General features: G+C 38.3%; 2 protein-coding genes across 3 annotated transcripts in view; both read right to left on the reverse strand.

Moving 5' to 3' along the window:
* The window catches only part of LOC311498981 (adhesion G-protein coupled receptor F1-like), a 6,311-nt gene extending 5,350 nt beyond the window's left edge, over positions 1-961 (reverse strand). The window contains exons 1-2 of one of the 2 annotated variants that reach the window (XM_084559781.1): positions 783-961; positions 198-613 (exon numbers count right to left, since the gene is read on the reverse strand). The gene's annotated coding sequence lies outside the window, so the exon portion shown is untranslated. Of the gene's footprint in view, positions 1-197 lie in introns of both variants that reach the window. The other variant, XR_014699439.1, reaches the window with a different exon arrangement.
* Positions 962-3,862: 2,901 nt separating this feature from the next.
* Positions 3,863-9,969, reverse strand: LOC311498982 (adhesion G protein-coupled receptor F5-like). Its single transcript, XM_084559782.1, has 6 exons — positions 9,920-9,969; positions 6,793-6,899; positions 6,580-6,631; positions 5,903-5,941; positions 5,429-5,584; positions 3,863-5,303 (listed from the first exon to the last, which is right to left on the reverse strand). The coding sequence occupies exons 2-6, from the start codon at positions 6,892-6,894 to the stop codon at positions 5,068-5,070; spliced, it is 585 nt and encodes a 194-aa protein (XP_084415908.1). The 5' UTR covers positions 6,895-6,899; positions 9,920-9,969; the 3' UTR covers positions 3,863-5,067.
* Positions 9,970-14,093: the final 4,124 nt, after the last annotated feature.

The following is a 14,093-nucleotide window of genomic DNA, read 5'->3' on the forward strand; positions in this document are numbered from 1 at the left end:
CCTCTACAGCAGAATTTATAATGAAGACCTCTATTATTAGGTTAAATGATTAATTAAAATAACAACTTTGCATATTCTGTCTCGTAATTTACTTATTTATTTTGTGTAAGTACACTAAGCATTAAACAGCCAGGGAACTGTTTTGTCATTTGACCACTAATGTTATCTAGTGATAGAAACCATTAGAACTAGATCACCTCAGACTGCTCAAAGAGCTCCTGAACAAGTTGAAGGATGCAGTTGTCTTGGCGATCTTCAAATTTACCATTTTCCTTACAAACTGCTGTCTTTTCTCCAACCTTGTCTGGTTCGCATGGTGCAACAGCCTTGTAACCTTCAGTTGCATTTCCAAATTCTTCATCAAACAAACACACAAATTCTAGAGGGAAAGATGGAGGTTCTGATGTCAGCGCATGTAGTTACAGGAAAAATATCTGGACCCGAATTGAATTAAATGTGCTTTAACATTTGGATCAGCACTCACCGTTTTTTGAAAATATCAGTATTATTTCTGTTTTAAAAGCTGGATAATTGGTTGATTGACAAGTGACCTTCGTTTCCTGGTTTGTTGTACAGTCAGCAGGGACTGGAAATGGATGGGTGATGGAAGTTCCTGTGATGACAACCACAAAAAACAGCAAAACTCAATATAAAACACTGGTATAAACATTGACAACCTAAAAATAATGCATATTATCATAAAAAGTTGACATGAGAGATACTTTAATAGGTACATGATTTTAGCTGATTGCTGATTTGCCTTTTGTTTGTTTCAGATTTACCTGCACCTAACAAGTTCAGAAACTCAACCTCGTAGGGACTGTTGACAGAGCACTCCACTGATACAGTTCCACCCCCACACTTCACATTTGCACTGAGTGGTTTCACTTGGATTACGGGTGTCTCTCTGAAAGTGAAGGATCCATTGGATTTCTCTCGAAACACTGAACGATCTGTCCGTATCAGCCTACATTCATAAAGTCCTGAAATCAATGATCATCATCGTCATATGAAGCCACTTCAACATCATGACTATTGACTAAGTGGGTGAGAGACTGGTTACCACAAGATACTCTGTTGCCCATATAGTTGGAATAATTTTGTTTTCAGAAACATTACTTTTTTTTTTTAATTCCTATTTATACACCTTAAATGTTTGGAAGATATTCACTTTATCAAGAATAAAACACATTGTCACAATGATTTCATTCATTCATCTTCTGTACCCGCTTATGCCTGTTAAGGGTCACGGGGGTCTGCTGGGGCCTTATCCCAGCTGTCACAATCATTTTATGAGATAAAAAAAAACATTTTATTCCAACGTTATAGGCAGCAGTGTGTTTTGAAATCATCTTATTTTAAAATAATCTCTGCATTATAATTTTCCAATACTTTACTTGCTCATACTGTAATAATTACTCTACCATGGTCAGACACTTTTGCATTTGTAGGTAAGGCTTAACAATGGATGCTGTGACAATGTTGGTTTTATCATGCAACTCAAATACTGTAAGCAAGCCAACCAAAATTTGAGTTGGGGCTGTAAAAGTGTCTGATTTTGAATAAATGGTACTATTCACCACATTCGATCTGTATCTTACCATTGTCAGTTCTGAAAAATCTTGACACAGTCAATGTTGCTGATCCGTTCTGTCTCGAAAAGCTGTGTTCTCTATCTTCAAGTATGAGATTTCCATTACGTGTCCACTCAGCAGTCCAGTCTGTACCAAAATTGAGCCCCTCAGGTGGAGGGCCACACATTACATTCACACTATGTTCAAAGAATACTTCTTTAGGATCAAACTTCAAGAATGCTGTACCTGGATGGACAAAGAAAGTCAGACAATTACTGTACAACTATCCAACACAAAGATTATATACATGAAAATAGTCACAAAACATATAAAAACTGGCTTACTGTCAAATATCACAGAGTAATTTCCAGTCAGTTCTGTAAATAATCCAGATTTAAGTGCTGTAATTTCTGTATCTTGAAAAGATGTAGCGCTGACAGTAAAGGTAGCAATGGTGCTTCCGCTCCTGTAATACAGAATTGAATACCAATAAAAATGCAAAAAGCAGGTATAATGTCAGTAATTTAGGGCCACATTACATCTGATCTGGAATCATGATGCCATTTGGGTGGTTGTGTTTTCACTGGGTACAACTAAGTAAGTACAAATTTTTTAGCCAAGCTTGGGAAAGTTAGAGCCAAAGCACACAAAACATTGATGCTAACACAGGGACACAATACAAAGTTAATATGTTAACCTTCTAATACTATACAGATGTAATCTTAAACATTGATATGATCACATGGCACTAAACACCAAAGATCAAGACAAAATAATGACTTTACCGTCAGTCATACCTGAATTATAAACCAGGGGTCACAGCATAAGAGAAACAGATTTTAATCCTGAGAGTGGAATGTATGTCTGTACTAGATTTAATGGCCTATCCAGCAAAATTGCGAATGTCATTAAAGGAACCGCCATCAAAGTCATCAAATAAATCATCTGGGACAAATGAATGTATGGACCAAATGAAGGTTGTCAGTCACCCGGGTCATGGCATATCCAAAATGAAAACAAGCTGAAACAGTGGCAAGTGGACTTGTAGAGTTTCTTAAAGATGTTTCGCCACTCATCATAGAAACTTTTTCAGTTCTAAAACATTGGAGGGAATGGGGGTTCACAAACAAACAACTAAAAATGTACTTACTGAAATGAAGTTAACTTTGCTGAAAGTAAAGTTGATATGTGCTTCTTACATTGGTTTTGAATCTGTTTGAAAGACATATCAAACCAGAATGAATAAATATCACATTCATTGGATCAACATTGTGATATCACTGAATGACACAGACAGGAAAAAAGCCTTAACACTTACTGATTTATCAATGTCTTGGAAAACTTTACTGCTTGGGTCATTGTATGACGGGTTGAAATCCATGTTCAGGGTAAGGTTGAAGGTCCTCAGTTCAGAAATGTTTGCCTGTGTCGTTTGTGGTGCCATTGCTCTTGTTACTGACATTGTTGTCATGGGTGTTGGTGTTGTCAAGGGTGTTGCTGTGCTGGGCATTGTTGTAGTTGTAGTTGTTGTATTTGGTGTTAATGTCAGTTGTATTGTTCTGTTTGCTGTTGTCACTGGCGTTGTTGTGCTTGCTGTTGTCAACACCGGTGTAATTTGCATAGTTGTGTTTGTGGTGGTTGTCACTGGTGTTGTTCTGTTTGAGGTGGATGTCAAGGGTATTGTTGTACTGGCCATTGTTGTAGCTGACGTTTGCATTGTTGTGTTTGGGGTCATCACCATTGGCATTAATGTTGCCTCGGGGGTCGCTGTGTTTGGCACTGTTGTTATAGGTGTTGTTATGTTTGACATTGTACCCATAATTTCTATTGTTGCGTTTGGGGTGCTCGTCATTAGTGTTGTTGTATTTGCTATTGCTGTAGTTGTGTTTTGCATTGTTGTGTTTGGGGTTGTCATCACTGGTGTTATTGTGTTTAGCATTGCTGTTGCCTCTGGGGTCGCTGTGTTTGACGCTGTTGCCATAATTGCTATTGTTGTGTTTGCAGTGCTCGTCATTGGCGTTGTTGTGTTTTGTGTTGTTGTTGTTATTGGAGTTGTTGTATTTAAGCTCGATGTCACGGGTGTTGTATTTGCTATTGTAGTTGTGTTTTGCATTGTTGAGTTTGGGGTCATCAACATTGCCATGTTTGTGTTTAGCATTGCTGTTACCTCTGGGGTCACTGTGTTTGTTGCCGTTATTGGTATTGTTGGGTTTGTGGTGGTCATCACTGGTATTGTTGTGTTTGGTAATGTTGTTGTTACAGGTGTTGTTGTGTTTGACATTGTTGCCATAATTTCTATTGATGCGTTTTCAGTGCTTATCATAGATGTTGTTGTAGTTGTGTTTTGTATTGTTGTGTTTGGGGTTGTCATCACTGGTGTTATTGTGTTTAGCATTGCTGTTGCCTCTGGGGTCGCTGTGTTTGACGCTGTTGCCATAATTGCTATTGTTGTGTTTGCGGTGCTCATCATTGGCGTTGTTGTGTTTTGTGTTGTTGTTGTTATTGGAGTTGTTGTATTTAAGCTAGATGTCACGGGTGTTGTATTTGCTATTGTAGTTGTGTTTTGCATTGTTGAGTTTGGGGTCATCAACATTGCCATGTTTGTGTTTAGCATTGCTGTTACCTCTGGGGTCACTGTGTTTGTTGCCGTTATTGGTATTGTTGTGTTTGTGGTGGTCATCACTGGTATTGTTGTGTTTTGTAATGTTGTTGTTACAGGTGTTGTGTTTGACATTGTTGCCATAATTTCTACTGATGTGTTTGCAGTGCTTGTCATATGTGTTGTTGTAGTTGTGTTTTGCATTGTTGTGTTTGGGGTTGTCATCATAGGGGTTATTGTGTTTAGCAATGCTGTTGCCTCTGGGGTCGTGTTTTTTGGGATTGTTGTTGTTATGTTTGACATCGTAGCCATAATTTCTATTGTTGTGTTTGCAGTGCTCGTCATTGCTGTCGTTGCGTTTAAGGTAGGCATCACGGGTGTTGCTGTATTTGCCATTGTTGTAATTGTGTTTTGCATTGTTGTGTTTGGTGCTACTGTGGTTAGCATATGTACTGCTACTGGGGTTGTTGTGTTTAATGCTGTTGCAGGCCTTTGCATTGTTGTGTTTGCAGTGCTCGTCACTGGTGTTGTCGTGTTTAAGGTAGAAGTAACTGACATTGTTGTGTTTGTTGTCATTATTTGTGTTGTGTTTGAGGTCGTCATCACTGCAGATAAATCAGAAACCATTGGCATCAATAGAAGCCCCATCTTCACTGATAAATATTTTAGTTCAATAATGTGTGCAATTGAGAACAAAGTAAAATGTTGTACCGGTTGGAGTTGGGGTTAGACATGGAATGATACCTGTGGAACATTAGAAATTAAATTAAACATAACATAGGACATGTTTAAGAAGGACATTTTCATTTTTATTTTCCGAGTAAGTGTGCAGTGTTTTTACAGATTCCTGTATTTTCTCTTATTCTATGGCTTTTGTGTCACTTTGACTTTCCCCTACTGGAGATCAATAAAAGCACATTTTATCTTATCTGGTAAAGTAGCTACAAAATAGCAGGGCTTACTTGAGATTGGTTCACAGAATTGTCCGTCAGAAGGAAGCCCATTAATGCACCCACAGGTTTGTCTGGTGTCATTACTGCATGCACCGTATGTGTTACACTTGTCACATGACCAAGCAAACTCCTCCTCACACTGACACTGCAGTCCTCCAGTGAAGTTTAGATAGCAGCCTTTATATAAAAAAAAAAAAAAAAAAAACAAAAAAAAAAACATAATAAAAAATAAACTTCTACATTAAAATAAGGATCATTACATCAGATGCAGTATAAAAGCAAATGAGTCAGCTGACGTTTACCTGTGGTGAAATGTACGTCTATTAGTTGCGCAGACTGAGTGATGTTTTGAGGAAAAGAAACATTTCTCAGTTTCTCCCTGAATATATTAATGATGTTTGAAGGCACACTGGAAACTGGGATGCCCAGCTCAAAGACGAAATCAATGTTTACAGTGTCTGCGGAGGCGACAAGGAAAAAAATCCATCACAGAAGTCTGTCACATGCAGAAAAAAACAAACCACATTCACATGAAAACCCACAACATTTGCACATTCTGTCACTGCTGAGCAGATGTTTTATTTTTTTTTGTGGTGTTTGAATTGAGAGCTTTCATGAGTGTACAGGCAATGCTTTGTTTTTCCAGAGAACTGAGGTAGCTATATTGGTACAACAGATAATCCAAGAGACAGTGTGTTCAGCTTTTTCCCACTTAACAGTAACACTGCTGATAATTTGAAGGTCACACACAGTCCTTCACATTTCTTGTTTCATACCGTTTGGGGGTGGAGTTGATGAGGTTGTCGGTATTATCACTGTGGGGGGAAAAAAAATCTGCATAACTTTTAATTTAATAATACTGTGATATTATCTATCTATCTATCTATCTATCTATCTATCTATCTATCTATGATGATGGCATTGAGGTGTGAAGCAGATCACTTGTAACCTTTTTAATTAGCATGTTGCAGACATATTAGATATTTGCTTTATTCAATTGTGCTCACAAACTTTGCTGTGCACAGTGTATTTCCAAACCCTACAGGATTCAAGATACTCTTTTTCTATAGCACACACTCCAGGATCTACACAGCTGTCACCAGCCAAAGCCTAGTCACGGTCTAAGGGAGAAACAGGAAACATGTTTCCTAGTTAAGTGAAGTAAGAATTGGCATTCAAAAAGCTAAAGGAGATCTAGATTTACTTCCCTGTCCTGTGTGATGACAGATTCACCCTAGGTACAGCTTCCTTGTACTGTGTCTGAATATGATTGATGTTAGGTGTTGAGTTGGGTGGCTTGATTTAATGTACGACAATACTGCTGTTTTTTTTTTTTTTAACATCACAGTTTTTCTCTAAGTATTCATCTGGAAAACAAACAGTAACTACAGCTATACTGGCAATCAGTTTGCTAATAGTTGCATTCTGTAAATACTAGTAAAAGGTCACTCACTTGCTCTTTTTTCTCTGGCATGAATGGGGGATCCTTTTGTGTCATTTAATTCCTGGAAAAATCATCAAACTGTACAGATCAATAACTATTAATAAATACTAATCATCAACTAAACACTTAAGAGTATGTTTAGTGATCAACTCATCAGTTTCAGTATCTCATGGTATAAAACTGCGACCTCTAGTGTTAGTATTTATTAATTCTTCCTCTCACCTCAAAGAAGACATTCAGAGAGTCTCCGTTTCCTTGATTCGCCTGAATGCAGCATATAGTCAGAAGAATAACCAGGTATCCTACAGCCTTTGGTAAAGCCATCCTGACTAGAGAGTAAATACAGTAAACACAATCACTTTTCATTATTAGATCAAGTAGAAGAAATGTGCATATATATATAATGTAGCGGAAACCTGTGAACATTTTAAAAGACAACACAGATGCTCAAAACTACAAGCTGTTATGTAAGGCTGGGCAGATTCATTGTTTGAAATGCTACCAGGAAGTCAGTAAATAAAAAATGTCTGGTGATGTGAATACTTGAGGCATGTGGCCATTCCATTCACATAGCATGTTTGTATTTATTGTTCAGCATGGCAAGAGACAGCCGAGGCCAGTTTGAGGAATTCCCAACTATAAAAACATGCAGCAGTGATAGCTACTCACATGTAATGATTGAACATACACTGAAAAGACGACTGAAATACATTTAATCTGCCTGTATGCATCACCACACCAGAGAGAGCAAATGTCTGGAATTCGAGTGAATAAAAAGCAAACACATCAAGGCTACATCCATTTTTGACATCGTAACATTACATAGGTTTGCACTATAAGCTGTTTGGGGAACCTTGTGTGCCTCTCTCAGCAGCCTCCTCAAAAGGGACTTAGCAGGTGACGCATACAGTCCAGGCCTGACATCAGCAGGGCTAAGTGTAGAGTAAACAGAATAACTTCACATTTTTGGAAAAGCAGATTGTTTTTCTCATAGCAGATATTTGATTAGATTTTCATCACTGGAACTGCCAGAAGGGGCAAGTGTGGTACAGGTTACCGTGGCAGAGCCAAGAGATTTTTTATTCTGCCTGTCCTTGTGCTGTGGTTTTATCAAATTATGTATTAATCAGTCAAAGCATGAGTTACATAGAGCTGTGGTCTGAACAGTGAGTTAAACCTTATAATAAAGACCCTTAAATCAAAGAGACTGCAAAGTGTTTTTTTCATAGTATGGATAATAATCATCATCTTCAGTTAGTTAGCTCACATTCAGTCAGTTACTCCTGAAGTAACTGTGGAAAGACACATGGTGGTGCTGCAGAAACACTCTTGAAGTAAACATGAGTATTTTGCTGAAAACTGATCTTACCGGTCTGTGCTGACCAGTAAGACTTCAAAGCATACAGCATATGGCTCTGTTCCAAGAGTGTATCTGTCTAGACTGTACAGTTTTAATAACTATAAGGCTATAGAAACAATTAGCTCTATGTAGGAGAGCTATCCTTCAGAATAGAAGACACATTTCAGAATGTCTGTAAAATAGTCCATAGGCTTTCTAAAAGAATGTATGCCAGGCTTTCATACTATCTATAAATAAAATAAACAGAAAATTGTGGAGCTAATTTAATACGGAAATGTGCACCTAACAAGTATCTATTGACTGTGTTTGAAGGCAGAGAAACAATATTGGAGGAAATGGTGATCCATGCTTTTAATGAGTTCCGTTTGTTTTTCTTTTTGCTGCTTTCATGCTCAGCCCTGCCTACACTGAACAATCAAAACTTGTTTCAGGACTCTTTACACAGCTCATTGATTTGAATCCACACAGTCAGAGCAGTGGATAGATTGGGGAAATCCCGCATTGAATGTCAACAGATAGTGTTTGAGACACTAATCTTGTCCAGTCTAACTGCTAGGTAACAGGATGTAGGTAAATTACAGAAAGTAAATTACGCTATGTCAATAATGGCAGACACAGGTGCCTGTGTCTTATAAGGGGTTGGGCAAGATATCTTTAAAGCATGCAAGGACTGAACAACTGAACATAAAACTTAATTTCTATATTTTATCATGGGTATTTATGTACTTAGGCCATACCTGGAAACAGGCTTAGAAAGTATTGAATTGTGCAAATGCATTTTTAAAATTAGTTCATTTATTATTAGGGGTTGTACATACTAGTCAAATAGTCAGTTTGTTGAATTCACTGCTGTACCATGACGTGTTAAGAATAAGGTCAACTAGTCACTGATCATGTGACAATAACAACATAGATGGCTCCTAGAAGACAGGTGAGGAGCCCAGTGGGTCGTCAGTTCATTACGTGTGTGGAAATACTTTCCAAATGCAAATAACATGTCAATCCTGAAATACAACTAAAGTACTACTGCAGTGCACACTCATCTGAGCCAACGCTAGCAAAGGAACGGTCCTCTCTCGACAGCAGTGAATTAAAAACTTCACCAAACACCCCGTGGTAACAGAGAAAGCGGCTGCAATTAGATCTGTTGCAGTACACAGAGACACTCTCAGAGAAATTCTGCATTTTTTATTTTTTTTAATCCCAGCCACACTATTCCATCTTACAACATGTTGTGGAGTACTATTGAATGCTATTGACGGTGCTGCGTTGCATCCTGTTTTTATACAGGCTATACATGTCTGCAGTGCACAGTATGTAGCACATGAGCTGTCTGTTCTCAGCACATCTATTCAGGTCAAGAATACAGACTTCATTGTTGCAAAGCATTACTGTCTACTATGTCAGACAAGTTGTCTTTGTTGACTTTTCAAAAATCTGAACTCGCGCAACCCCTTCCCTACACATCTGACGCTATCAGCACAATAGAAAGTGTAAGTTCAGTTTACACCTACAGATGAGAGACATTTAGTGATACAAAGTTTGATAACAAGCTTGGTTCGAGTTTAACGGAAGAGTCGGGGCATGCAAAAGCAGATTTTCTACAATAAAAGGAAATTTACAAGATAAAACAATTTAAACAGTTGAAATTTGACCTTATACACCATAAGATTGATAAAATTGTTTTTTTTTAGCCTGCATTTAAATTTGTGTTTGAATTTATCTTATAAAATGTAGTCATTGAGCACATACTATATAAGCGGTTTATAATGAAAACATATGTTCCAGTCTATACGTATCCAAATTGTTTTTGCTTGTTTTGGAAACAAGACTTACAGTAAAGTTGGTTTAAAGATTAGATGATTAGATTTTAATATGCATAAAGATCATGTTTGCTCTTAGAAGCATCCTCCCCTCTGTAATTGACCTGCAAGTAATATAAATAATAACAACTTATTTAAGCGTGAAATGATAATAAGATTTGTTTACCTCTCACTGTCTTCTGAATAGGTTCATGTCAGGAGGATGTAACCAGTTTACTGCACTTCTCCAGACACACAGACTAATATTCACACATACACAGAGAGACAATTTGTCAGCTTCCTGGAATACTTTGTCTGACTCACACACTTGTCAGACAGGTTCCATTAAATGATCCTGGACTTAAATGTAGATATGCTGACAGATTGTGTTTCCTACATGTATCGGGGTCTTTGTTCAGCACCCAGAACACAGCTGATAGGTGGCTGCTCTGTAGTGGGAGGGGATGATATACAAAACAAGCGTATGCAAAACTCAACAGCAGTGTGTACATATTTCTTTCAGTGTTATATGGAAGTTTTTTTTTGTTTTTCTTTTAACAGTCAAGGTGGGAAAAAAAAACACTCACTGTTAGCTGTCAGAAGAAAACCCTAAAAAATGCACATTAGTGCCAACATTTTGTCTCAGAACATCATGTACTGTGACGTGAGCGGATTCCATGACAAAATGTAATCTGATGTTAGAGTTTTTACAGGTGGTCAATTAAACAAGCACAGCCTTTGTTAGAGGAGGTTTGTTAGGGGAGGCTTTACCATAATACTATAAAAACAGGGGATCTATGTCATTTTGGAAAAAGGGTTGTTTACTGCTTCCACAACAGTCACATGGGCTGTGTAGAGGAAAGGCAGTCAACAGTATGTGGCATCATTACAGGCACCCTGCGGACTGACAAACTTTATTCCACTGCAGTGTCTCAAAATGTGACAGTTGAGGTGGTTAAGTGACTAAGAAAAACTTGAGATCACGTTTTTTTTTTTAGCAGCAGCTGCCTGGTTAGATGTGTGCTCTGTTGTGTCAAATAATCCTAACAACTGCCAAGGAAGGAGTAATAATCAACAATGTATCTCAGTGTCACTAAATTCCTGAATCCTGCAAATGAGGTTGACCACACCTCTTAGTTTTTTCAGTTGACAGATGAGAGGGTCAAGTTATGAAACACACCCACTAATTATCTAAACACTATGTATCAAAAAGCAATTGCATTTTTATTTTTTTATTTTTAAACTTTGCCAGTGACTTCTTTGTTAAAAAGTAGCCTCATGTTATGCCTCTTACTTTACTGTGGTTGGTTATTAACCAAAATGCGCACCTAGGATTACAAGTTCATTCATTCATTCATTCATCTTCTGTAACCACTTGTTCCTGTTAAGGGTCGCGGGGTCTACTGGAGCCTATCCCAGCTGTCATCGGGCGAGAGGCCGGGTACACCCTGGACAGGTCGCCATTCTACCGCAGGGCTAACACAGAGAGACAGACAACCATTCACACTCACGGCCAGTTTAGAATCACCAATGAACCCAACAAGCATGTCTTTGGACGGTGGGAGGAAGCCAGAGTACCCGGAGAGAACCCACGCAGACACAGGGAGAACATGCAAACTCCACACAGAAAGGCCCAGTCGGCCCATGGATTCGAACCCGGGACCTTCTCGCTGTGAGGTATCAGTGCTAACCACCTTGTCACTGTGCCACCTACAAGTTAATTTCAAGGCCAAATTAGAGTCCATCTGCTCAGAAGTGTTTCCAACACACGAATGTGTACACACTACCATCCATGTGATCCCTACCTCATTCTGTCCCCAAAACATGGGAGTGGTAATGTCCTTGCTTGGGGCTGTTTTACTGCATCTGGCCCAGAACAACTTGCTGATGGACCAATGAATTTTAAAAGAAAATGTCAGGATATCTGTCTGTGAGCTGAAGCTGAAGAGAAACTAGGTCATGTAGCAAGACAACAACCCCAAGTATACAAGTCGTTCAACAAAAGAATGGTTAAAGACGAACTAAATGAATGTTTTGGAAGAGCCAAGTCAAAGTCCTGACCTTAATCCAATAGAAATGTTGTGGAAGGACCTGAAGCAAACAGTTCATGTGGGATGTTGGAGGAAACCCGCCAACATCTCAGACCTGAAATAGTTTTGGACTGAGGAATGGGCATAAATTCCTCCCAGCCGCTGTAGACGACTGATGAGCAGTCACCGAAAATGTTTAGTTGATGTTACTGCTGCACAAGTGAGTCACACCAGATACTGAAAACAAGAGTTTGCATACTTTTGCAACTCACGCAAGATATGTGCAAATGATTTATTTGCTTTCTGTTTGTTTATTTGATTTGTCTTCCTGTTACAACTAGTTACTACTGGTTTCGTCCTCTAGTTACGCATCGTTAGCTACTAGATAGTCCTCCAATAATATATTAACTTTCAAGTTGTTTCTCACATGTTTCTTAAGTAACTTACTTAATTATTAACTAGCAGTTAGTGTCCCTTAATGAAAAGTGTTATCCCAAATCCCAAAAAGTTCTATATGCAGGTTTTGTGTTTCTGGCTTTTAAGTTGTCCTTCAACACATCGTATCTGGGACATATGTCCTATACAGTAGGCATAAATTATAATAACAAATGTATGTCGTTATTTTTATTCAACTATGTCAGAGCATTAAAGGTGTATTCTAAATGCTACACTGGTTGCATATTAAATAGTCTATAGTAGAGTTGATGGATTTTATTATTTTTTTTTTGAACACTGATCATTTTCTGTTTGTTTGGTTTCTGTGCGAGTCACCCAGCATCATTAGTGTGGATCCAGTCTACATGGATTGCATGTAAGCTAAATCCTCACATTCACACCTAAGAAAATGTCCTGCTTGCTACTCAGTGAATAAACAGATATATTCCCATGATAGCACGGAAGGCTGTTATCATGTTTCTCTTTTATTTCTTGTACACTATTAAATTGGACTCTATGGGTGTATTGTGTCATTGTTCACATCATTAAGTGGCCATGAATTTGTTTTGTCTTATTAGCTTTGTTATTGCTGGAAAACCAGAAGGCCCCAGGTTGAATAGGTGAGATGATCTCTGTGCAAAATTTGTGTATGCATGTGTGTGTGTGTGCTCTGCGGCATGTGGGTGTTAGGTGACATGGGTAGCTCAGGGACCAACAACCACAACATGCATTCACACCTATAATTGAAGACGGCTCCATCACATCTGAGACACAATTAGGAAAAGCAAACATTTGCATCGATAAACACATTCAAACTTTTGATTAGTAAGATTTTAAACTGCTTCGTATTTTATATGATACAGATAGTGATACCAATAGCAATAAAAGTGACAGTGAAAACAAACTACAAACACAGTTGCAGCAAATGAGTGAAACAAGAATCGAAACAAGAGAATGTATGGGTGAAATTATGTTCGGAAAAGTAAAAATGAACCTACTTTACCCACCATAGCTTCTCAGGTTAAAGACTCACCAACGTCAACAGTGTTCATCCTCTGGGGGCAATAAATTACTGCAGAAAATGGCATGAGAATGAATCTATACTATATGATAGTTAAGAAACTGGTGGATCCATTGACAAACCAGCACAGCAATGTGTAGCATGGATACACACAAGGGATCGTGGCAATGACAGTGATAATGCAAAAGGTCACTTCATTTTAAGGTTTCCTTGTTCGTGGCCTATCCAGATTATAGTCAAGGGACAAATGTTTGTGATCTTCTTGAGACTTAAAGCATGATCTAGAGAATCTGGCTAGAGTGACACATGGAATTTTAGCTTTTCATGAACATGCGTTGGAGGAGAAAATACAGCATCAACCAGAAATACACGGTTTAATTGCCATGAAACTTAGGGCAGTTTGAACTTTTTTTTGAATATCTTAATAACTAGGGGTGCTGACACCACGTACTTCTTCAGGAAAACACTGTATTTAAACATAATCAAATGTTCTACCAACCACTACAGAGGTACGATGTGGTATCCAAAACAACCTTACAAATCTTATCGGCACAGAATCATCAATGAAAACAAAAACTCAAAAAACTTAAGTGTTCAGAGATTCTTTTGTAAACTCAAGTGAAATAATTCAGCATAATCGGTGATCCAGCGTACATTCTTCACACTTTTGTGTGTCATTCGTCTTCAGTGTTTGTGGGACGTGGGCCCTACTTGGTTGAGAGGCGGAATGTCTTTAAGAAACCCTACAAGTCCAGCTGTGAACTTTTACAGACATGTTGTGCTCCCTTGTTTTTGAAAAATATCATTAAAAAATGGATGGATGGTTGGTTGTTTGTTTATTGAGGATCCCCATTAGCCGACGCACAAACGCCAGG

The sequence above is a fragment of the Chelon labrosus genome (assembly GCF_963514085.1).
Source record: "Chelon labrosus genome assembly, chromosome: 14".
NCBI lineage: Eukaryota > Metazoa > Chordata > Actinopteri > Mugiliformes > Mugilidae > Chelon > Chelon labrosus.

What these genes read in the sequence shown, in the direction of transcription:
- LOC311498982 (XM_084559782.1), bottom strand. Translation starts at nt 6,894, where the DNA reads ATGGCTTTACCAAAGGCTGTAGGATACCTGGTTATTCTTCTGACTATA. An exon ending in TGCCAGAGAAAAAAGAGCAA is followed by an intron (nt 5,942 to 6,579) that starts GTGAGTGACCTT and finishes TTCCCCCCACAG; the next exon opens with TGATAATACCGACAACCTCA. An exon ending in AGACGTACATTTCACCACAG is followed by an intron (nt 5,304 to 5,428) that starts GTAAACGTCAGC and finishes TTTTATATAAAG; the next exon opens with GCTGCTATCTAAACTTCACT.